Here is a 27,175-nt window from a genome sequence, read left to right as displayed (position 1 = left end):
CTTCACACTCTGCAGTATTTCTAATACCTTTTCCTTGTAAACCTCAATCTCCTCTAGTCTAGATCCAAGTAACTCTGTATCTTCCTCGCCAACATTTTCATTTTCTATAGTGAACACTGTCAAAAAAAAATTATTTAGTGCTTTCTTTATCTCCTCTGACTGCACATACAACTTCCCACTATTATCCTTGATTGGCCCTAATTTAACTCTTGTCATTCTTTTATTCCTGGCATACCTATGGAAAGCCTTAAGGTTAACCCTGATCCTATCTGCCAACAACTTCTCATGTCTCCTCCTGGCTCTTCTGAGCTCTCTTTTTAGGTCTTTCCTGACTTCCTTGTAACCCTCAAGCGCCCTAACTTAGTTTTCACATTTTGTCCAAACATAAGCCTTCTTCTTCTTCTTGACCAGGGATTCCACTTCCTTAGTAAACCACGGCTCACGCGTTCTATATCTTCCTCCCTGCCTGACAGGTACATACTTATCTAGGACACACAGGAGCTTTTCCTTGAATAAGCTCCACATTTTTAATGTGCTCATCCCCGGCAGTTTCCTTCCCCATTCTACGCTTCCTAAATCTTTCCTAATTGCATCGTAATTTCCCTTTCCCCAGCTGTAACTCTTGCTCGGTGGAGTACACCTATCCCTTTCCATCACTAAAGTAAACCTGACAGAATTGTGATCGCTGTCTCCAAAGTGCTCACCTACTTCCAAATCTAACACCTGTCCAGGGTCGTTACCCAGTACTAAATCTAAAGTGGCTTCGTCCCTTGTAGGCCTGTCTACATACTGGAAGCTCTCCTGCACACACTGGATAAAAACTGAACCATCTATAGTACTCGTACTGTAGTGATCCTAGTCAATATTTGGATAGTTGAAGTCCCCCATGACAACTACCCTGCCTCTCTCACTCCTATCGAGCCACACACACACACTCTCACGTACCCACACACACTCATGCACACACACACACACTCTTCCCCCCCCACACACACGCTCTCCCCCCCACACATGCCCACACACTCTCCCCCCCACACACACACTCCCACACACACATCCACACACTCTACCCCCCACACACACTCCCACACACACACTCACACACACACATACTCTCTCACACATATACACACACATTCTCCCCCCCCACACACACACTCTCCCTCCCACACACACTCCTACACACACACACATACACTTTCCCCTCCACACACACACTCTCCCCTCCACACACACACACACTCTCCCCTCCACACACACACACACTCTCCCCTCCACACACACACACACTCTCCCCTCCACACACACACACACTCCCCTCCATACACACACACTCTCCCCTCCACACACACACACTCTCCCCTCCACACACACACTCCCCCCCCACTCACTCTCACGCACACACTCTCCCCCCCCGACATACATGCACACTCTCCCCCCCACACACACACACACCCACTCTAATGCGCGCACACACAAACTCTCTCAGGCGCGCACACACACTCTGACGTGCACAGACACACTTTCATGGGCACACACACTCACTCAAGCGCGCACACTCTCCCACACATACTCACACGCACACACTCTCCCACACATACTCACACGCACACACATTCTCCCCCCACACACACACACACTCTCTCACGCACCCACACACACATTCTTCCCCCCCACACACACACACTCTACCCCCCCACACACACTCTACCCCCCAAACACACTCTACCCCCCGCACACACCCCCCCCACACACACTCTACCCCCCCACACACACACTCCTCCCACACACACACTCTACTCCCCCATACACACACTCCCCCCACACACACTCCCCCCACACACACACACTCTAACCCCCCCACACACACACACTCTAACCCCCCCACACACACACACACTCTACCCCCCCCACACACACACACACACTCTACCCCCCCCCACACACACTCCCCCCCACACACACTCTACCCCCCCCCACACACTCTACCCCCCCACACACACTCCCCCCACACACACACACTCTACCCCCCCATACACACACTCCGCCCACACACACACACTCTACCCCCCATACACACACTCCGCCCACACACACACTCTACCCCCCCCACACACACTCCCCCCACACACATACACTCTACCCCCCCCACACACACTCCCCCCACACACATACACTCTACCCCCCCACACACACTCCCCCCACATACACACACTCTACCCCCCCCACACACACTCCCCCCCCACACTCTACCCCCCCACACACACACACTCTACCCCCCACACACACTCCCCCACGCACATACACTCTACCCCCCCACACACACTCCCCCCACACACACACACTCTACCCCCCCACACACACTCCCCCCACACACACTCCCCCCACACACACTCTACCCCCCCACACACTCCCCCACACACACACACTCTACCCCCCACACACACTCCCCCACGCACATACACTCTACCCCCCCCACACACACTTCCCCCACACACATACACTCTACCCCCCCCACACACACTTCCCCCACACACACACACTCTACCCCCCCCCACACACTCCCCCCACACACACTCCCCCCACACACACTCCTCCCCCACACACACTCCCCCCCCACACACACTCGCCCCCCACACACACTCTACCCCCCACACACACTCCCCCACGCACATACACTCTACCCCCCCCACACACACTCCCCCCTCCACACACACACTCTACCCCCCCATACACACTCCCCCACACACACACTCTACCCCCCCACACACACTCCCCCAACACACACACACTCCCCCAACACACACACTCTACCCCCCCACACACACTTCCCAAACACACACATACTCTCCCCCACACACACTCCCATACACTTTCACCCACACACACTCCCTTACACACCCACACCCTCTCCCCCACACACCCACACCCTCTCCCCCACACACAACTCTCCCACACATTTACACACACACTCTCTCCCCACACACTCTCTTCCCCACACACATACACTCTCCCCCTCCACACATACACTCTCTCACACACACAAACACAATCTCCCCCCCACACACACACTCACGCACTCTCTCCCCCCACACATACTCTCCCACACACATCCACACTCTCCCACACACACACACACACTCTCCCCCCCACACATACACTCTCACTCTCTCACACACACAAACACAATCTCCCCTCCCACACACACACTCACGCACACTCTCCCCCACACACACACTCTCCCCCACACATCCACACACTCTCCCACACACACACACACACTCTCCCCCCACACACACAAACTCCTTCTCCCCTGCACACACACTAACCCCTTCTCCCTCACAGACACTCTCCCCCCACACACACACTCTCCCCCCACATACACACTCTCTCCCACACACACACACTCTCCCCCCCATACACTCTCACGCACACACCCACTCTCCCATACACTCTCCGCCCACACACACACACTCTCAGGCACACACATACTCTCAGGCGTACACACTCTCCCACACACACACACTAACCCCAACACACGCACACACACACTCTCCCACACACATAACCACTCTCCCCCACACACACACCCTCACACTCTCCCACACACACACACGCACACACTCTCACCACCCCAAACACACACTCCCCCCACATACACACTCTCCCATCCACACACACTCCCACAGACTCACGCACACAAACACTCTCACGCACGCACACACATACTCTCCCCCCTACACACTCTCCTCACCCCCCACACACACATACACCCTCTCCCCCCCCCACACAAACACACTCTCTCACACACACACACAATTTCCCACACACACACACTCACACACCCTCTCCCTCTCACACACACACCCTCTCCCCCCCCACACACACACACTCTCCCCCCCACACACACACTCTCCCACATACATCCACATACTCTCCCCCCACTCTCCCACACACACACAGACACACACACACTCTCCCACACACACACACTCCCCCACACATACACACACTCACACTCTCCCCACACATACACACACTCGCACTCTCCCCCCACACACACACTCACACTCTCCCCCCACACACACACTCTTCCCCCACACACACTCTCATGCGCGCACACTCTCCTACACTTACTCACACGCACACACACTCTCCCCCATCACACACACTCTTCCCCCCACACACACACACACACTCTCTCAGGCACACACTCTCTCTCCCCCACACACACTCTCTCCCCCCCACACACTCTCCCCCCACACACACACACACTCTCCCTTCCACGCACACACACTCTCCCTCCCATGCACACTCTCCCCCCCACACACACTTTTCCCGTCCACACACATTACCACACACTCTCCCCCCCACACACACTCCCATACATGCCCACACACTCTCCCCCACCCCACACACACTCTCCCCCAGACACACACACTCTCCCACACACAATCTCCCACACACACACACACACTCTCTCAGACACACACACATACACACAATCTCCCCCACACACACACTCTCACACACACACACACACAAACCTCCTCTCCCCCCCCCACACACACACACAATCTCCCACACACACATACACCCTCTCCCCCCACAGACACACCCCCTCTCCCCCCCACACACACAGCCTCTCCCCTCCACACACACAGTCTCTCCCCCACACTCAGTCTCTCCCCCACACACACACCCTCTCCCCCCCACACACCCCCTCTCCCCCCCACACACCCCCTCTCCCCCACACACACCCTCTCCCCCACACACATACCGTCTCCCCCCCCACATATACCCTCTCCCCCACACACTCTCCCCCCCCACATATACAGTCTCTCCCCCACACACACTCACCCAGACACTCTCCCACACACACACACCCTTTCCCCCCCATTAACACACTCCCCCACACACACACCCTCTCCCCCAACACACATACACACTCTCACGCACACACACACATACACTCTCACGTGCACACACACAAACTCTCTCAGGCGCGCGCGCGCACACACACTCTGACGTGCACAGACACACACTCTCATGGGCACACACACACTCAACGTGCACACACTCTCTCACACATACTCACACGCACACACACTCTCCCCCCACACACACACTCTCCCGCACACACACTCCCGCACTAACATACACACCCTCTCCCACATACACACACACCCTCTCCCCCCCACACACACACAGCCTCTACCCCCACACACACTCTCTCCCACACACATCCACACACACACCCCCTCTCCTCTACACACACTCTCACGCAACACCCACTCTCCCTCCCACACACACACACTTCCCCCCACACACACACACCCCACACGCACACTCACCCCCCACACACACACTCCCTCCCACATGCACTCTCCCACACACACACACGCACACACACACTCTCCCCCCACACACACACTCTCCCCTCCACAAACACACTCACACTCTCTCATACACACAATCTCCCCCCCACACACACACTCTCCCACACACATCCACACGCTCTCCCCCATACACTCATTCCCACCCCACACACACTCTCCCCTCCACACACACATACTCTCCCACACACACACACTCTCTCACACACATACACACACACTCTCACACACACACACTCTCCCCCACACACACTCACGCACACACCAACTCTCCCACACACTTTCTCCCCCCACACCCACTCTCCCACATTCTCCCCCCCACACACACACTCTCCCACTCCACACACAGACTCTACCCCCCATACACACACTCTACCCCCCTCACACACACTCTCCACACCCCCAGACACACACTCTCCCCCCCACACATACACTCCCCCCCACACACACACACACTCGCCCCCCCACACACACACCCACACTCACGCACACACCCACTCTCCCACACACACACTCTCACGCGCACACACATACTCTCTCAGGTGTTCACATACACTCTCACACGTGCACAAACACTCTCACGCGTGCGACACACACACTCTCATGCGCACACACTCTCCCACACATACTCACATGCACACACACTCTCCCCCCACACACACACTCTCCCCCACACACAATCTCCCGCACACACTCTCCCGCACACACACACATAACCACTCTCCCCCACACACACACTCACACTCTCCCACACTCTCACCACCCCAAACACACACTCCCCCCACACACACACTCTCCCCCCTCCACACACATATTCTCCCCCTCCACACACACACACTCTCCCCCTCCACACACAAACACACTCTCCCCCTCCACACACACACACACTCTCCCCCTCCACACACACACACACTCCCTCTCCACACACACACACTCCCTCTCCACACACACACACACACACTCCCTCTCCACACACACACACACTCACTCCCTCTCCACACACACACACACTCCCTCTCCACACACACACACACTCCCTCTCCACACACACACTCCCACACACACACACACCCACCCACACACACATTCTCCCCTCCACACACACACTCTCACATACACACGCTCTCTCTCTCACACACACACACTCACGCACACACCCACTCACCCCCACACACACACTCCCACACACTCTACCCCCCACATATCCACACACTCTCCCCCACACACACACACTCTACCCCACACACACACTCTACCCCCCCGACACACACACACTCTTCCCCCCCCCACACACACACACTCCCCCCATGCACACACACTCTCCCCCCACACACACACTCCCATACACACCCACACACTCTCCCCCACACACACACTCTCGCACACATATACACACACACACTCCCCCCACACACACACTCACACTCTCACACAATCTCCCCCACACACACACACTCACGCACACACACTCCCACACACTCTACCCCCCACACACTCTCCCCAACACACACACTCTACCCCACACACACACTCTCCCCCCCACACACACACTCTCCCCCCACGCACACACACTCCCCCCACGCACACACACTCCCCTACACACGCACACACACTCCCATACACACACACCCACTCTCCCCCACACACACACTCACCCCCACACACACTCTCCCCCTCCACACACACTCTCCCCCTCCACACACACTCTCTCCCCCACACACACACTCTCCCCCCCACACACACACTCTCCCCCCCACACACACACTCTCCCCCACACACACACACTCTCCCCCACACACACACACACACACTCCCCCCCACACACACACTCCCCCACACACACACACACACTCTCTCCCCCCACACACACACACTCCCCCCATGCACACACACTCTCCCCCCACACACACACTCCCATACACACCCACACACTCTCCCCCACACACACACTCTCGCACACATATACACACACACTCTCCCCCCACACACACACTCACACTCTCTCACACAATCTCCCCCACACACACACACTCACGCACACACACTCCCACACACTCTACCCCCCACACACTCTCCCCAACACACACACTCTACCCCCCACACACACACTCTCCCCCCACACACACACTCTCCCCCCACGCACACACACTCCCCCCACGCACACACACTCCCATACACACGCACACACACTCCCATACACACGCACACACACTCCCATACACACGCACACACACTCCCATACACACACACCCACTCTCCCCCACACACACACTCACCCCCACACACACTCTCCCCCTCCACACACACTCTCCCCCTCCACACACACTCTCCCCCTCCACACACACTCTCTCCCCCACACACACACTCTCTCCCCCACACACACACTCTCCCCCCCACACACACACTCTCCCCCCACACACACACACACTCCCCCACACACACACACACACTCCCCCCCACACACACACACTCTCTCCCCCCACACACACACTCTCCCCCCCCACGCACACTCTAGCCCCCACACGCACGCTCCAGCCCCCACACGCACGCTCTAGCCCCCACACACACACTCTCCAGCCCCCACACACACTCTCCAGCCCCCACACACACTCTCCAGCCCCCACACACACTCTCCCCCCCACACACACACCCTCCCCCCCACACACACACCCTCCCCGCCCACACACACACCCTCCCCGCCCACACACACTCTCCCCCCCACATGCACACTCCCACAAACTCTCCCACACACACACACGCACACATACACTCTGCCCCACACACACACTCTCCCCCCACACACACTCCTGCACACTCTCCCACGCACACATACACACAAGCTCTCTCCTACACACACACACACTCTGCCCCCATACACAAACACACTCTCCCACATACACCCCCCCCACTCTCCCCCACACAATCACACTCTCACGCACCCTCACACACACTCTCCCCCCCACACACACTCCCACACACACACACTCTCCCACTCACTCTCCCACACACCCCCACTCCCACATACACTCTCCCACACACTCTCACGCACCCACACATACACTCTCACGCACACACACACTCTTCCCGTCCCACACACACTCTTCCCGCCCCACACACACACTCTCCCCCCCAACACACATACTTCCTCACACACACTCTCCCACACACACACTAAAGTGCATTTTCTGACATCATATGTCATCTCTTTCTACTGATTATATTTCAAGTTATCTTGGGGTATTGACGAAAGAAATTCTGGGATTTAGATATTAATCAATTGAAACCTGCATCTTCATTCTAACTGATCAAAGACTTAACAGCCACTTAGATTTGTTCAATACATTAGCATCAGTTGGATGACCTTTTGATAGTGCCATAGAGATGTACAGCATGGAAACAGACCCTTCAGTCCAACTTGTCCATACTGACCAGATATCCAACCCAATCTAGTCCCACCTGCCAGCACCTGGCCCATATCCTTCCACACCCTCCCTATTCATACACCCATCCAAATGTCTTTTAAATGTTGCAATTGTACCAGCCTCCACCACATCCTCTGGTATCTAATTCCATACATGCACCATCCTCTGCGTGAAAAAGTTGCCCCTTGGGTCTCTTTTATATCTTTCCCCTCTCACCTTAAACCTATGCACTCTCCCACCCCAGGGAAAAGACTTTGTCTATTTATCCTATCCATGCCCCTCATAATTTTATAAACCTCTATAAGGTCACCCCTCAGCCTCTGATGCTCCAGGGAAAACAGCCCCAGCCTGTGCAGCCTCTCCTTTTTCCTCAAGTCCTCCAACCCTGGCAACATCCTTGTAAATCTTTTTTGAACCCTTTCAAGTTTCACAACATCTTTCTGATAGGAAGGAGACCAGAATTGCACACAACATTCCAAAATTGGCCTAACCAATGTCCTGTACAGCTGCAACATGACCTCCCAACTCCTGTACTCAATGCTCTGAACAATAAAGGAAAGCTTACCAAATGCTTTCTTCACTATCCTATCTACCTGCGACTCCACTTTCAAGGAGCTATGAACCTGTACCCCAAGGTCTTTTTGTTCAGCAACACTCCCGAGGACCTTACCATTAAGTATATAAGTCCTGCTAAGATTTGCTTTCCCAAAATGCAGCATCTCACATTTATCTAAATTAAACTCCATCTGCCTTTTCTCAGCCCACTGGCCCATCTAAGGTAACCTTCTTTGCTGTGCACTACACCTTCAATTTTGGTGTCATCGGCAAACTTACTAACTATACCTCTTATGCTCACATCCAAATCATTTATATAAATTATGAAATTATAAACAATTTAAAAAATCCTTGGATAAATACATGGATGATGATGGGATAGTGTAGGGGGACAAGCTGAGAATAGTTCACAGGTGCGCACCATCGAGGGTCAAAGGGCCTATTCTGCGCTACATTGTTCTATGCGCTATGTTCTAAAAGTAGTGGACCTAGCACCAATCCTTGTGGCACTCCAGTGGCCTCCAGTCTGAAAAACAACCATCCACCACCAGTCTCTGTCTTCTAACTTTGAGCTAGTTTTGTGTCCAAATGGCAAGTTCTCCCTGTACTTCATGAGACCTAACCTTGCTCACCTGTCTCCCATGGGAAACTTTGTTGAACGCCTTACTGAAGATCATATAGATCACATCTACCCTCTTCAATCCTTTGTTACTTCTGCAAAAACCTTTCACTCATGGATTCTGTGTCCGATGTACACTAGCTATCTGAAGAAGCAGCAGGGCTCCAAAAACTTGTGCTTTCAAATAAACCTGTTGGACAATAACCTAATGTCATGTGATTTTTGACTTTATTTAAGAAAACAGAGAATCTGACTTGTATAGGTGGTAAGATTTTAGAGTCCATTATTAAGATGACATTATGGAGCAATTGGAAGAGCATGTTAAAATAAAGTTGAGCAAGCATGGCTTCATCAAGGGAAGTCTTGCCTGGCAAATCTGTTAGAATTCTCTGAGGAGGTAATAAGCAGATTAGACAAAGGAGAACCAGTGGATATGATCCGTTTGGATTTCCAGAATGTGCAGTATAGGCCACTGCTAAATAAGACAAGTGCCCATTGTGTTAGGGGCAAGGTACTGGCATGGACAGAGGATTGGCTGACTGGCAGAAAGCAGAGTACATATAAAGGGATCTTTTACAGGATGGCAGCTGGTAACTAGTGGGGTAGTGCAGGCGTCAGTGTTAGGACTCCAACAATTAACCTTATATATTAACGATCTGGATGAAGGAAGTGAAGGCTTTGTTGGCAAGTTTGCAGATGACACTTAACATATTGAATAAGCAGGAAGGCTGCAGAAGGACTTAATCAGGCTAGGGGAGTGGACAAAGAAATGGCAAATGGACTACAATATGTGAATGTATGAGGTTATGCATTTTGGTAGGAAAATTCAAGGCGTAGTCTATTTCTTAAATGAAGGGTGGTATCAGAAATCTAATGGAGAAAAGGAGCTGAGAGTCCTTGTTCAGGATTCTCTTTAGGTTAACTTTGCAGATACAGTTTGCAATTAGGAAGACAAATACAGCGTTAGCTTTCATTTCAAGAAGGTTAGAATACAAGAGCAGAGATATACTGCTGAGGCTGTGCAAGGCTGGTCAATCGCAATTGGAATGTTGTGATCAGTTTTGGGCCCTGTATCGAGGGGGGATGTGCTGGCATGAAAGGAAAATCCAGAGAAGGATTACAAGAATGATCCTGGGATGAAGGGCTTGTCGTATGAATGGTTGAGGACTCTGGGTCTGTACTTGAGGGAGTTTAAAAGGATGAGGGGAATTGCATCGAAACTTACAGTGAGGCCTGGATGGAGTGGATATGGAGAAAATGCTTCCACTAGAAAAGACTAGGACCCAAGGGTGCAGTCTCAGAGTGAAGGGATGACCCTTTATAACAGAGATGAGGATGAATCTCTTGAGCCAGAGAGTGGTTAATCTGTAGAACTCATTGCTGCAAAGGTCTTGAAGGCCAAGTCATTGAGTGTATTTTAGACAGTGATAGATAGGTTCTTGATTAGATTAGATTAGATTCTCTACAGTGTGGAAACAGGCCCTACGGCCCAACAGGTCCACACCGACCCTCCGAAGATTAATCCACCCAGATCCATTTTCCTCTGACTAATGTACCTAATACTATGGGCAATTTAGAATGGCCCATTCACCTAACCTGCACATCTTTGGAATGTGGGGGGAAACTGGAGCACCCGGAAGAAACCCACGCAGACACGGGGAGAATGTGCAAACTCCACACAGACAGTCACCCAAGGCTGGAATTGAACCTGGGTCCCTGGCACTGTGAGGGAGCAGTGCTAACCACTGAGCCGCATTGTGGTAAGGGGATCACGGGTTACGGGGAGAAGGCAGGTGAATGGGCTTGAGAAATACATCAACCACAGCTGAATGGCAGAACAGATTCGATGGGCGAAATGACTTAATTCTGCTCCTATACTTTATGATCTTATGGAGTTTAAAAATTATGCAAAGAACTTTAAGACTCACTTATATTTTTATGTACAGCCTTACCTCTTGGGCTGTCTTTGTCACAGCAATTGCTTCAGCCTTGCCCAAGTGTTGCACCATCTTGTAGAATAAACCATCTTTGTTCTCTAGAAGAACACAGGGCTCTGCATACTCTGCAACTCTTCCTGCCTCAAGCACCTACAGTTAACAAACAAAACAAAAATGCTTAATTTGCACTGTCAATTAAAGTAGTCTCAATTTCCAAGCTGGGTTTTTGGATTTGTTACATTGTTCATTTGAAAGCAGAATGTGGCACCTGTGCCTCTCCCGACTAAAACATGTGGGTGTGGGTGCATCAATGTATGAGAGAGACGGAAGAATGACCACATCTACCTTGCAGCAATATAATATTGGGAGCAGCTTGAATTACTTTAAGGTGAGATATCTGTACCTATCACAGAAGCAAGTCTTTCTCGAAACTCAGATGCCAAACTACAGGTTGTCCTATACACTGGGGAGCCCAGTTAAGTCTGAATGTGAAAGTGAACACTGCAGATGTTGGAGATTAGAGTCAAGAATGTGGTACTGGAAAAGCACAGCAGGTCAGGCAGCTACCGAGGAGCAGGAAAATTGACACTTCAGGCAAAAATTCTTCATCAGGAGCCCTTTCCAGCACCATACTCTTGACAGTTAAGTCTGAAGTCAGGGCTCTCATTGAGCAAGTGGGTGGGTGTTGGACTCAGATTCAAGATGCTGGGGTTTGAATCAGAGGTGAGAAGGTACCCCTGCGTCTAATCGGCCCAAGGTGTCACCTTGTGCTTGACATTAGTCTTAGCCCTAAAGCCACTGGGCTTCCTGTACAGCCTTTCCCCACCCTAGATAAAACACTGTCACAGGTGGTGTGGCCTTTAAGTGGCCATAAATTGACCCAAAGCCTTCCCCAATTTTTGGCAGGTCTGGGCCAGGCAACAGAAAGGCCGCTCAGTTCATTTAGAGTTCACAACTGCCTTTAAACTAATCAGCAAAGAGGTGTGAAACACAGCTCACACAGATAGAAGGACCCAAAAATTGAGTTTTTGCAGTTTCTTTTTGAACACTATGTAATTTGATTTGGAACGAGACTTCAGATCTAATTTGAACTCAATGTAGCATTTTTCAGTTGACTATGTACAACCTGAACTAAACCTAGTTTTTAAAAAAAAATTGAAGTGGACTTGATTTTGCAATGGTATACACTATCACGGATGATTAATTCCTTGTTAATCTTTCATCATGTTGCCGTAAGGAGAGTAAGTGTCTTATTTTACAGAAGTCAATATGGCACATGATTGTCTCACCAAACACAACCAATGTTGTACGTCAGGATGGGTTATTTGGTTTTAGAGAGATGTGGGAGAGTGATAGCTATGGGGAAATAAAAAAAAAAGTTTTTAAGAGAAGATGCTCAGACTGTACGAGAGAAGAGTAGTATAGAGATGATAAATGGTTGAATGAATCCGACTGTTTGTCATTTGCAGGTCATCTCTATTTTCGAAAGTAATTCTTTATATGATAAACTGAAAAGTCTAATATCCCAGGATATCTTGGGACTGTGTTCTTTTTTAGCCTTCTTTATTTATTCTTTATTTTAAATTCCCAACTAAAAGATTTGTTTTCTAATTCTATTCATTAGATTTCCCAATTTATTGGCACTCCAAGATCTTTTCCCAATTAAAGAAGGGATATGTATCTCTCCTGAGTTCCATTTGTCCTTAGTTTCCCTCGAACCAAAGCTCCTCCCTCTTAACAACTTCACAGTTTTGGCACACTACCATTTGATTTTAGGCACTCTCTTCATCTCCCCATTCTCCTCATTGCTTTCCATGTTGGCATATTGGCAGTAGTCAAATCACTCACTGTTGGGGGGGGGGGGGGGGGGGGGGGGGTGCGGGGGTAATGCTCAAAGTAGGAATCTCTACTTCCAAGAGACTATGGACCCTTACGTTTTGGGTTGCTGAATGAAGAGATCAGCGAAATTATGAAAAAAAATAAATTATAGGGCAGAGATTCATAACTAAAAAGAGTAATTGCAAATAAAATAGAATGAAAAAACAATGCATAAACAGACCAAGGTACTGCCAAGATACAGTGAAAGAGAAGAGGAACACAAAAAATACTGGACTAGATCTTCAGTCATGTTGACATGGGAGCCCTTTTCAGATGGCTGCTGGTACCCAATTCTGGATTTATTGTGTGGGGTTTGTTGAGGTCTCAAGTGCACACCAGTAATTTCTGGCTTGGCCGGTTCTATTGTGGAGACAGACAGGGTTCTAGCCCTCCCTAATTTTCATCGAGTCAGACTCTGTTATTAAGGATACATAATTCACCGTAATTCAAGTAAACCATAGACTGCATGGTATGAAAGCTTTATTTAAGTAGTTCTCCTCATCCTACCCAATATTAGACTACAATTTTCATCTTCAATCCCTCCATGGCTCATCTTGCCCATCATGATGAGTAAACCCTTTCAAACAGCATCCTGCTAAGCTACGTTATGCCCATGGCCATTTATGTACTGTATGCTACACATAACTCCATAGTAGCAGTTCAGTGTGGAAAAGTCATGACTTCACAATCTTTCACTACATTAAATGAATTCCTTTCTAATACGGACAATGCATAGGTCTACTATCCAGAGCCTGTAATGTTTCAGCGGCCAAAATATAAGACACCTGAAACCAATTAACCTTCTGTTTACAGTGGTGACCAGAACTATGCAATATTCCAAATGTAACCTAACTAAAGTTCTATAAAGCTGCAGTGTAACTTGCTTATCCTTATACTCAATGCCCCATCCAATGATGGCAAGCATACCATAGGCCTTTTTTCAAGCTACCTTATCTACCTCTATTGCCACCTTCACTGATCTGTGAATCTGCACGCACAGATCCCTCTGCATATCAATACCCATAAGGGTTCTGCCATTTATTGTATAATTGCTACCTATACCTGACCTTCCAAATTCATCACCTCATATTTGTCTGAATTAAACTGCATTTGCCACTCTTCTTCCCATGCCTGCAACTGATCTATATCCTATATATCTATATATAGGAAATAATCCTCCTCACTATCCACAAACTCCACCAATCTTTGTATCATCCACAAATTTACTAATTAGACCAGCTACAGTTTCTTCCAAATCATTTACGTAGACCATGAACAGCAGAGGTCCCAGCACTGATCCCTGTGGAACACCATTAGTCACAACCCTCCATTCTGCTACCTTCTGTCTCCTATGACTAAACCAGTTCTGTATTATTCTTGCCAGCTCACCCAATACCATGGTGACCTTTTGTAACAGTCTGCCATGAGTGATCTTGTCAAAGGCTTTATTAAAGTCCATGTAGACAACATCAACTGCTTTTCCATCAATCATCTTCGTCAACTCCTCAAAAACTCAATCAAGTTAGTGAGGCATGACCTCCCCTGCAAAAAGCCCATGCTGTCTATCATTAATAGGTCCATTTGCTTCTAAGTGTGTATAGATCTTGTCCCGGAGAAACTTTTCCAATAATTCCCCTACTACTGATATGAGGCTCATAGGCCTGTAATTTCCAGAATTATCCATTACACCTTTTAAACAATGGGACAACTCTGGCTATTCTCCAGTCCTCTGGGACCTCATCTGTGGCAAAACAGGATGTTTGTCCATGCTCCAGTAATTTGTTCTTTTGCCTCCCTCAATATTTTCTGAGATAGATTCTACCAGGATCTGGGGACTTAGCTACTTTAATACTTCCCAGGGAGAGCCCAAATAACCATTAGGTTAGGGGTGTCGCAAAGCTAGTCCTTTTTTTTCTAAAAACTGTTCCTTGGATCAAGGCTACTCTATCCTTGATTTTTTTTCAGAGGGGTAATAAAGCAGGCTAGGCTCCGATCAGACTGGTTTGGTACAGAGATGTAAAGGATTTTAAGACGACTTTTGTTTATGCGTAAACAGATGAGGCTAAAGTGGTCATGTTTTAGAAATGACCTGTTGAATGAAAGGAGAATGGTCAGCTCTCTGTCTGAGCAGTTTAGTTCAGTCTAGAACTGGTTGGGAGTTCAACAGTGAGTTGTGTGGAAACTCTCTCTTCTGCCTTCTAACTTTAATCTGCAAGCGTTTGACCCTTTTTTGTACTGTGTTTTAAAGGGGGTTTGCTTATTGGCTCTATTGTGTATATTCAGAACAGCATGCTTAAGTCTAGTTTGGATAGGCGGAGTTCTGTAGTGGTTCTTTATTCCGTTATTTGTGTTTCATTGTGTAATTTTGTGAATAAATATTTGTCGGTTTTAAACCTGGTAGTCAACTTGCTAACTTAATCCAGGTAATTTTCACTGTACACTTACTGAAACAAACTGCAAAGTTATGGTCTGGACTGCCTGCTTAAGAATGTTTTAAGTGGTCTGGCCTAGTCCATAACAGGGGGCATAATCCGCTATGGCTAGTACGAAGGACCACAGGGGGACCACATGTGACATGAGCTGGCATGGATCAGACATGGGATATTTGTGAAGGATGAGGGGATTTGAAGCCCTTTCTCTTTTGACTGCTATGGGACAAAGTCAGTCTTATAACTAGCAGTGCTTGGCTGCCTCTGCCTCTGAACTGCTTGGGGTTGACTGGTTGAATTACAGCAGGTACCTGAAATTTTGCAATGAAGATTCTGCCTCTGGAACCACTACTTCCCTAGGTGGGTGCACTAAGTTAGAAATTTTCCTGACTTTTCCTATTTGTCGAGGATTAAAATCCAACCCATTCTATTTTATTTAGTTTCTGTTGATTTTTCTCTTTCCATCCAGTCATAAGAATAACATGCTTATAATTTCTATTTGGAGCTGTTCTTCCTTTCTCTTGTCTGCATACCATCTGCTGGGGTGGCACAATGGCACTAGCACTCTGTCTCACAGTACCAAGGACCCGAGTTTGATTCCACCCTCAGGTGATTGCGCAAACTCCACACACATTCTCCTCGTGTCTGTGTGGGTTCCCTCCCACAGTTCAAATATGATGGATTGGCCATGCTAAATTGCCCACAGTGTTCAGGGATGTGAAGGCTAGGTGGATTAGCAATGCAAAATGCAGGGTTAGAGGGAAATATTCGGGGATGGGTCTGGGTGGAATGCTTTTTGGAGGATCAGTTTGGACTCAATGGGCCAAATAGCCTGCTTCCACGCTAAAGGGATTATATTCTTATGAATCTCTGGATTATTGATAAAACCAGATTATTTTAAAGGAATGCCTTCAAATATAACCTTATGTAATTAAAGCAAGCATGCTCTAAATTGAAAGCAAGACAAATTGCAGAACAAAACTAAATTATTAAACATCCAATGGCAAATTTGACTGAAGAAGAAAATAATGCTTAGGAAAACAGCGAAATACTAAAAAACTAAACCAAATGGTTCAGAAGCTGTTATCAAAATAGCCAAAAGCACACTTGCTACAAATGCCGTATAGACAGATGTCTTCTAAGAAGGAATTCTGAACTTCAAGTTGATAACTAAAAGAATGACATCGATGACTAAATATGAGGGTAGTGCAATTGATATGGTTTATATGGACTTCAATGAAGCATTTGACAAGGGCCCACATGCAAGTCTGGTCCAAAAGGTAAGAGCTCATGGGATCCATGGCAACTTGGCAAACTGGATCCAAAATTTACTTGCAAATAGGAGGAACAGGGTGAAAGGATATTTTGTGATGGAAACCTGTGACCATTGGGTACCACTGAGGTCAGTGCTGGGACCCTTGCTCTTTGTTATGTACATGAACAAATGTAGAAGTTATAATCGGTAAGGTTGCAAGTGACATGAAAATTGATGATATTGGTAATGAAGAGGATGGTCCCATGCTGTAGTCTGATATTGGTCAGCTAGTAAATGGGAAACGGAGCATCATCACTTTGAGGTGATGCAGTTTGGGATGTCCAATAAGGGAAGGAAATACATAAATGAATGGTAGGTCTCTGCCAATTACCGAGGAAAAAAGAGAACTTGATATTCAAATCAATAGGTCCCTGATGGTGTTAGCACAGGTAGCTAGCGTGAAAAAGGCAGCCGGGCTTGCTTGCCTTCACCAGCTGGGCATAGAATACAGAAGCAAGGAAATCTTGTTACAACTTTATAAGACATTGATTAGGCCACAGATGGAATACTGTGTGCATTTGTGGTTGCCACACTAATTGGGAGGATGTGATTGAACTGGAGAATGTGCAGAGGAGATTCACCAGGATGTTGCCTGGGATGAAAAATCTGTTATGAGGAGATTTTGCTGGGTTTGTTTTCCCTGCAGCAGAAAGACCTGAGCAGTAAATTGATTGAGGCATACAGAATTACAAGAGGCACTGATTTCACCTAGACAGAGGTAGAAATTTAGAATGTGCTGTCTGAGGGTAGTGAAGCAGGTATTCTTGCAACATTTAAGAATCGGCTGGATGAGCATTTAAAATGTCAGAGCATTGTGGACTGTGGACCAAGTGCAGGCAGGTGGTATCATAGAATCCCTACTAGTCTGGTGTTTATTGGATAGCATAGTGATTGTGGGCCCAAGGGCCTAGTTCTATGCTGAATGACTGTAAGATTTCATGTTTGAAGCAATTAACAAAACCTGATGGCTAGAAACACAAATAAATAAGCAAATCAAAGCAAAATATTGCAGATGCTGGAAATTTGAAATAAAAACAAAATGTTGGACAAACTCAGGAAGCATCTCTGGAGAAGGAAACTGAGATAATGCTTCATGCTCTCAGATTTCCCTTCAAAACTGAAGGTGACTAGAAAATTATGATTTTTCTCAATTGACAAAGGTGAAGCAGGAGAGAGTGGATCAGGTGGGGAGGGTGCCCAGAGCATGGGGCACAATGTGATAATGGTGTTAAAGGAGTGATTGCAAAATTGGTGTAAATGATATTTTACCAGGAGGAAATAGGTAATCTCTGATTAGAGCACACACAAGACACAAACATTAGTGGTGGGGGGGCAAGGGGCAAAAGAATAAAATTGGAGCAGAGTGTTCATTCTCTGAGGTTGTCGATCTCAATGGTAAGGCTGTAGCATAGCTGTAAAGTACTAGCTTGCATTGAGCTATTATATACACATTATCTTTATAGGCAATATCAAACCACAGAATGTAACCTCCCACTTTTTATTCTTAGTTTGGAGAGACAGCACATTTCACAAGTATAGTTTATATTTTCTTTTATGTAGAAATGTAATTTTCACAGAATCAATTCAAACTGATTCTTAACTCTTAAGGGGTTAATGCTCTTCTTTTTTCTCAGTCTGGTAAGTTCCAATCTCATTTTCATTTCCTCAAGAAGTTGATCTTTTCAGTTGAGTGTGAACCTCTACTTTTTTCTGTGCAGAGAACCATATCCTGGATCCAAGTGAACGCAGGAGGATTATTATGATATTTAGCGTTATTTTAGGAAAGCCTGCAATCTGCTCTCTACAGTGGACATTACATGAAATGGAAATTTTAATAGCCTTTTTGAGAACATGACTCTGTCTTATCATGGAAATAAACATATAGTTTAACGTACAATTGTTTACAAAATCATGTTCTCTGGGACTTTGGAGAACCTTAGTTACCACTGTTAACACCCAGGATCTTGCCATTAACTACAAAAACTTTCTTAGCAAACAAACAAAGTTTTATTTTCGTCACTAACAATCGAAACATCTAAGTTTACCGTTAAACTAAGATCCTGGTTTTGTGAGAGCTTGACACCACCCCTTCATGCTAATTCTGATGTTCCAGCTTGAAAAAAAGGCCTCAAAAGGTGTTTAGTTTATTGGCTTGGAACAGACTGCTTGGTTCCTATGTCTCAGCCCCTTTTATGAAAAAAAAACAAAATATACGTCTTAAAGACAGAGTATCATCACAACTCTCCCCTTTAAAATAAATGAGCCAATAACTTACAAAGGTGGCTTCAATTTTAAAAACCTTTTGTCTTATGCTTTTAATACACTACAATAAGTATGATCACATTAACTCTAAGCATGCAAGCATTCAATACTACAATCTGTTTCTTCAGCCATCTCCGCCTTCCTTCATCACAGTTGTTTCGTGTTGGCAATTACATTCTCCCTTCCTACCAAGTGTATAGTTTTCAAATTGAATGGCTGTAATAATAATCTCCATCTAAATAGTCTGGAATTTCTGTCCTTTATTTTTTCTATAAATAAATAAATCAGTATATACAATTATCTCAACCACAATACTGGCAATGTAAGTGTCGAAATGTTGCAATGCCAACACCAAACTTAAGGTCGCCTTCTCAACTGTAGATTATTTCTATTGATGAATAGTCAGCTTTTTGAAAAAAAAGTACCCAATAGGTCTTCCTATCTCCATGCCATTGTCTTGCAAGAGTACAGCACTAATACTTATATCACTCTCATGATAGCTGCCTTGAATGGCTTTGTGTAATTAGGTGTGGTTAACACAAGAGCTTATGCTTGAAACTTCCATTCTCCTGCTTCTCGGATGCTGCCTGACCAGCTGTGCTTTTCCAGCACCAATCTCTTCGACAATTTTCAGGTTGTCAAATGCCTTCTGCCACTCTTCTATCTATAAAAATTTTAAGCATTTCTTCAACAGGTCAGTCATGGAACAACCACACTGCCAAAATCTGGAATGAATTGTTGACAAACATCACTCAGTCCCAGGAATCGTAGTACTTCCCCCTTCATTGACAGTATGAGAAACTCAATAATATTTGTTTTCACATTCTGTGGGACCACTTGTTTATGTCCAATTACATGGCCAAAGAACGTGACTTGGGCTTTTGGGAACTCACTCTTAGCCAGGTTTATCACCTCCTGAAGTTGATCGAACAATTCCGATAGATGCTTCAAATGTTCCTTCTATGTCATAGAGTCTACAGCATGAGAACAGATCCTTCAGCCCAACTTGCCCGTGGCACCCATTTTTACAATTTAAACTAGTTCCATTTGCTTGCTTTTGGTCCATATCCCTCCATATGTATGCCATCCATGTACCTATGTAAGTGTCTCTTAAATGACAAAATTGTTCTCACTTCCACCACGACCTGCGGCAGCCTGTTCCACTCACTTACCAGTCTCTGTGTGAAAGAAATGTCCCTCTGGCCCTTTTTCTTTTTCTCCTATCTCACCTTAATCCTATGCCTTCTAGTTTCAGACTTCCCTACCATGGAGAAAACTGTCCACTATCTACCATATCTACACCCCTCATGATTTTATATACCACGATAAGGTCACCCCTCAGCCTCCTATGCTTCAGTGAAAAGAAATCCCAGTCTATCCAACCTCTCTTTATAACTCAAAACTTCCAGTCCAGGTAGCACCCCCATAAATATATTTTACAATCTTTCTAGTTTAATGCTACCCTCTCTATAGTAGGGTTACCAGAACTGCAAGCAGTGTTCCAAATATTTGTTGGCTACCATTACTACAGTTAAGCTGCAACTTTCTTCAATTATATTGTCTTTGAGCATACGTTCAATCTCTTTTTAAAGCTGTGCAAATTTAGAGGGTTAAGTCTATCAGGATGTTGCTTAATTGGAACAGCCATTTTAATATCTATATTATGTATTAATTATATTAGTACATTCCAGCTTATTTCCACATATCCTCCCATGTTATTTTACTAACTCTTTTAGGCAATTTTGATTTTCCTCTGAAAGGTAATCAATAATTTATCCTAAATTTTGAGAACTTAGTCATTGTCCAATTTAATTTCAAGGATATCCAATGCAGAATCATCTGAACTTGGTTCTTCATTCTGTGTTCTAACTGGTAACACATTTTCCTTTTATTTTCTTTCCCTATCCAAATACCTTCTCAACATATTCACATGTCACAATGTGAGATTTCTTTCTACCTGGCATTCTTATCAATTCACTCACTCAACTTCTTTTCAATTTTGATAACATCCCCTATTTTTGCCTTTAAATGTTCTCCTACCATTGGGGATAACAATAACACTTTATCTCCACAATAAAATGGTGAAATTTCAATTTATTCTCTGCTTCCCACTTCATCACGTTTTGTTACTTTTTAAACACTTGCCAGCCAACTTATCTGTTCTATTTAAGCTTTTCCTAAAATTTGACACATTGTTCAAATATATGGTCTCTGAACTCTGACTCATCAATTTCTCCTTCATTAATTTCAGTGGTCCACTCATGTCATGCCCAAAAACCAGTTAAAGTAGACTGAATTTAGTTAATTTATTAAGTATATACCTAATTGCAAACAGTACAAATGAAATTCCTTTATCCCAAACCTTTGGTTAGTCTTGACTATAAGCCCTTAACACTTTAAAGTTTGATGCCATTTTACCATCTCCCTGCGATCATATTTTATTTATTATTCTCACCCAAGTACGGTGAAAAGTTTTGTTTTGCAAGCAGTACAGGCAGATCATAACAAACAAAGTGTTATGGACCCAGCCAGACCCCTCAAAACATTTCAAGAAGGTAGCCCAGGCCCTAACTTTGCTAGTTGTTTTAAGCAGGTGTAAAGTGGGTATTCCAGGAGAGAATCAACTGGTCAAACCACTTCATTTTAAACAAAACAGAATTTATTTACAAGGTTATTGAATGAAACAGGAAGAACAGAAAACAGAATACCAAACAACTTATCCTTTCTGAAAACCCAACAGATCATCTCACCTAATGATGCTGCTCCAGATACTTGCAACAATCCCCATAAACACCCCTTGACACAAAAGATAAAATCAAATATAAAAGTTCTTACAAGATAGAAGTCAGAGAGAGAGAGTACCAGCCTGGACCTAATTCTGGGTCTAGCAGTTTTTCAACATTACTGCGAGAAAAAAACAAACCAGAGAAAACCTGAGCGAGGAGAACTGGCCTCGCCCCTTTCATTGTACTTGTGTTTTTGTTTAAACTTTAAAGTTTTTTGCCTGAGGCAGTTAGCTATTATTAGGGCCAGTCTAGATGAGAAAATGGAAACTGTCACATATTCAGGCAAATGAAAAATGGCAGAAGTTCATCAAGTTGTATTGCAACTTCTGCCCATTTTTCATCTGCCTGAATATGTGACAGTTTCCATTTTCTCATCTAGACTGGCCCTAATTGGCCCTAAACCCCTTCAATCTAAATTGGCCCTAAACCCCTTCAATCTCCAGACTTTTCGGAGTCTGTATCATTTATGACTTCCCTGAAAACAAAAACCAAGGACTGCACTAACCTTGTTAACAAAGCAGCTCCGTCACAAAAGTCATACAGATCATAGGGTGATTGAACGGAGAGAGGCATACAAAGTTACAGCTGCACAGAGGTGCACAAAAAGCAAGATCAACATTAGATTTGAAATTCGAGAAGTCCATTCAGTAGTCTAATAATAGCGGGGAAGAAGCCTTTCTTGAACCAGTTGGTATATATTCTTATGCTTTTGCATCTTCTGCCTGATGGATTCTGGATAATTCACAGTGGATTTGAACTGGATTTTAATTCCGAAAATATCCATATCTTCCATGAATTACTTTGATGTAAAATTTGACCCTTTATTTGATTGCATTTCTGTGGTAATCTGGATCTTGTAAAAACTTGCAGTACCACTTCTACAAACCTTTTAGCCATGACACTGTGCAATAGAATGGCCTCTGCAAATGTCATACACACATTCATTACGGTCAACATATACTCATCCCATTTTGTGTTTTCTGTCAGGTTCCTAGGCAACCAATTAAGACTCTTGTAAAGGTTTCCTCAAATGCAGGAATGATAGTAAAGGTGCTGGTTTCATCACTGCCTGAGTATGAAATGTCAAGCAAAATTCAACCACATCTTTATACACCCTAAGCCAAAAAGAATATTTTTGTATTTTGGCTCGAGTTTTCCTTACTCCCAAATGACTTCCTCCTGGTAATTCATGTGTTACCTGGAACACTTCCTTTCTATAACCCACCAAGTTGCAATACAACTTGATGAACTTCTGCCCATTTTTCATCTGCCTGAATATGTGACAGTTTCCATTTTCTCATCTAGACTTTATTTTTAAGATACTAACATTCTAGGATACATTCAGACTCTTCTTCTGTGTGTACTTTTTGATAGAATTGCTTTAGTTTTTCAAATTTATGTTGTAATTCATCTAACTTCTCTGAAGTAAAAATATCCACATTGTCCTCCACCTGTTCTTGTTTCTTTCCAACGATTTGCTCAAGCACGGTTTCTGATAACTGAACTTTGACTTCGCTAAGAGTACTCCTTGATTTCTCCACCTGTTTCAATCTGTGGCTTTGTGACCTTGTTACCAGTCAGGAAAAATTACTGTTATACCTCAGTTGTCTGACTCTTCCACTGGCTTTTCATCTATACTAGGCAGTACTCCCTCCTTTGATCCAGCGATATCATTACAGAGGCTAAACTGTGTTTCTGGACATCAGAATCTCTCCATGACCTATATCACCACTTTTCACCTGACTCTCCAACCTCACTTTATATAATGGAACACTGCTTTTCTCACCATGAATTCCACATATTACCACCTTTTCTGGAAATACTCCTTCCCAATTACACACCTCATCTCACCACCAAAGTTGGACTTGCTCCTGTATCTCTTAATCTTAATTCCTTTAATTGCTCCTTCTGGCATACATGAGTAAACCGCACCCAAGTAAACCACACCGCACTCAACCAACCCCTGATCAGGTTGTACATTCTGGTACAGATTGTAAACTTCTACTGTGCTTTCCTTTACCACTTCAATAAAACTCACTGGCTTATCCTATTTTCCCACTTCCAAGTTCCCAGTGCTTTTTCTAAACAATGCAACTTCATGTGAGCTTTTTACATCCCTTTTCTCTCATGGGTTTCCGTTTTAACCTCTAGTAAACTTTCTTTACTATCTTCAATGAGATCTGTTTTCCCATTACCACCTGAGGATTTTTCTTTTCCACAATTTAACTTCTTCACAGATTGAAATTGGTTTCAGAAGCCAAACTTTGATTTATGTACTAACTCATAATCATCTGCCATTTCCACAGCTAATCTTGCAGCCTTAAATTTCTACTCTTCCACTCACGATTTCAGGAAGTGAATTTTTGAACTCCAAAATAATCATCTAAGTGTGTCATATGTCTGATCTATTTGCAATGCCATTATCCATTTATCAGAGATACGTTGTTTTATCATTTGTGCGTCTGACCAGGTTCCCTCATCAGATTCCTGAACCAAGTCTGTAGGCTTCTGGTATTAGTTTATATGCACTTACGAGGGCTTTTTTCACATAATACTCCTCAGAGATCTCCTCTCATAGTGATGCAAACACCTCACTAGCTCTACCTACCAACTTTGTTTGATCGCAGGTCATTTCCATTTGTTTGCCACTTGCTCAAATGAAATGAAAAAGGCTTCTACGTCCTTCTTGTCAAACTTAATCAACGCTTGGACATATATTAATCCCCACCAGGTCTATGGCTCTCTATCACTGTCCTTATCATTACTCCTATTTTCTACCCCCACCTCTGCCATTTCAAGCTGACTTCTGAATTTTCAGTTCTAATCTATGAAGGTCAAAAACTCTTTCTCCCTTTCTTCTGCTTTCAATCATAATTCAAAATCTTTCATTTCCGTTTCATGTTCAGGCTGCTTCATTTGCAATTGAATTCTAACCATTTCCAAAGATTCTGATACATTTCTGGCAATCACAAATGTTAGCTATTGCTGCAATTACCTCCCCTTTTTGCATAAACAATGGCAACCCCAACTCCACCTTGTCTACCAATTCCAAAAGCTTTGCCTTGCTCATTTTCTGTAAAACTCCCAAAGTGACTTCTTCCACCCCCAGGAAACTCTTAATGACTGGAAGAGCCATTACTACAAAGCATACCCTATTTACCAACTGAATGCAACATGCAAAAAGAAAACAGCAACACGCACCACTCATTGTGGTCTTTGAGCTCAATGATCCAAAATCCAACTGGAAATTAGAGATTTTGATCCTGACAAGAACCCTCAATTTGTAATGGATAAGACCAAACCCCCTCAAAATATGTTGAGAAGATAGCCCAGGCCTAAAAATTTTTCTTATTTTTAAAGGCAAGCATGTTGTGTTGTGGGTGCAATTTGATTGGTCAAACTATTGGCTTGAAGCAAAACATACATTATTCTCACACTGTAACTAAAAGACAAACAGAAAAAAAAATCAAATAACTTAATAGAAGAATAGATTATTTAATAGCTAAACAGCAACTGTTCTCATACAGTAACATCCTATAAACACACTCAAGCATTTTTCAGTAGCAGGGAGACGTATAGATCAGCTTCCAAACCCTAACAGCAACTTAAAATTAAATTAAAATCCTGCTTTCTGAGGGAGCTTGACCCCATCCCTTCATGCTACTTATCTTGTTCCAATGTTCTTTAAAAAACAACTCTAAAGCCCCACAAGCTGTTAGCATCATTGAATTCCCCACTATCAACATCCTGGGAGTTACCTTTGATCAGAAACTTAACTGGACTCACCACATAAATGCAGTGGCTACAAGAGCAGTTAAGAGGCTAGGAATACTGTGGAGAGTAACTCACCTCCTGACTCCCAAAAGCCTATCTACCAACTTCAAGGCACAATTCATAAGTGTGATGGAGTACTCCCCACTTGCCTGGGGATGAGTGCAGTACCAACACTTGAGAAGCTTAACACTATCCGGGACAAAGCAGCCAACTTGGTCGACACTGCACCCACAAGCATCTACTCCCTCCACGACTGATGCTCAGCAACAGCAGTATGTACTATCGACAAGATGTGCTGCAGAAATTCACCAGATTTCCAGACAGATCTTCCAAACATAAGACCAATTCCATTTAGAAGGACAAGGGCACAGAAATATGGGAACACCACCACCTTAAAATTCCCTTCCAAGCCACTCCCCATCCTGACTTGGAAATATAACACCATTCCTTAACTGTCACTGTATCAAAATCCTGGAGAATTCCCTCCCTCACAGTATTGTGGCTCAGCCCACAACAGGTGGACTGCAATGGTTCAAGAAGGCAGCTCACCACCACCTTCTCAAGAGCAACGAGGGATGGGCAATAAATGCTGGCCAGCCAGGGATGCCCACATCTCACTAAAATGAATAAACAAAAAACAATTTAAAGACACAGTCCCATAACATAACAGTATTATAACCCACTTAAACGTGACAGACTGGAGAACGGGTGACACCCCTGTTTAAAAAGGGAGTAGACTGAATGGTGAAGGTGGTATTTGGAGCGCTTGCCTTTATTGGTCAGTGCATTAAGTATAGGAGTT

General features: G+C 45.4%; 1 protein-coding gene across 4 annotated transcripts in view; it reads right to left on the bottom strand.

The window, feature by feature from the left end:
- The window catches only part of abcc4 (ATP binding cassette subfamily C member 4 (PEL blood group)), a 624,022-nt gene that overhangs the window by 28,286 nt on the left and 568,561 nt on the right, over window positions 1-27,175 (bottom strand). For all 4 annotated transcript variants that reach the window (XM_087987997.1, XM_087987995.1, XM_087987994.1 and 1 more), the window contains one exon: window positions 11,945-12,079. In XM_087987997.1, the coding sequence (XP_087844123.1) occupies window positions 11,945-12,079 (135 nt within the window). The remainder of the gene's footprint in view (window positions 1-11,944; window positions 12,080-27,175) is intronic.

This window comes from Chiloscyllium plagiosum, unplaced genomic scaffold (assembly GCF_037043375.1).
Source record: "Chiloscyllium plagiosum isolate Xiang-an unplaced genomic scaffold, Cpla_swu_hap1 HiC_scaffold_6, whole genome shotgun sequence".
NCBI classification, from domain to species: domain Eukaryota; kingdom Metazoa; phylum Chordata; class Chondrichthyes; order Orectolobiformes; family Hemiscylliidae; genus Chiloscyllium; species Chiloscyllium plagiosum.
This window is presented reverse-complemented; position numbering and strand designations above follow the sequence as displayed.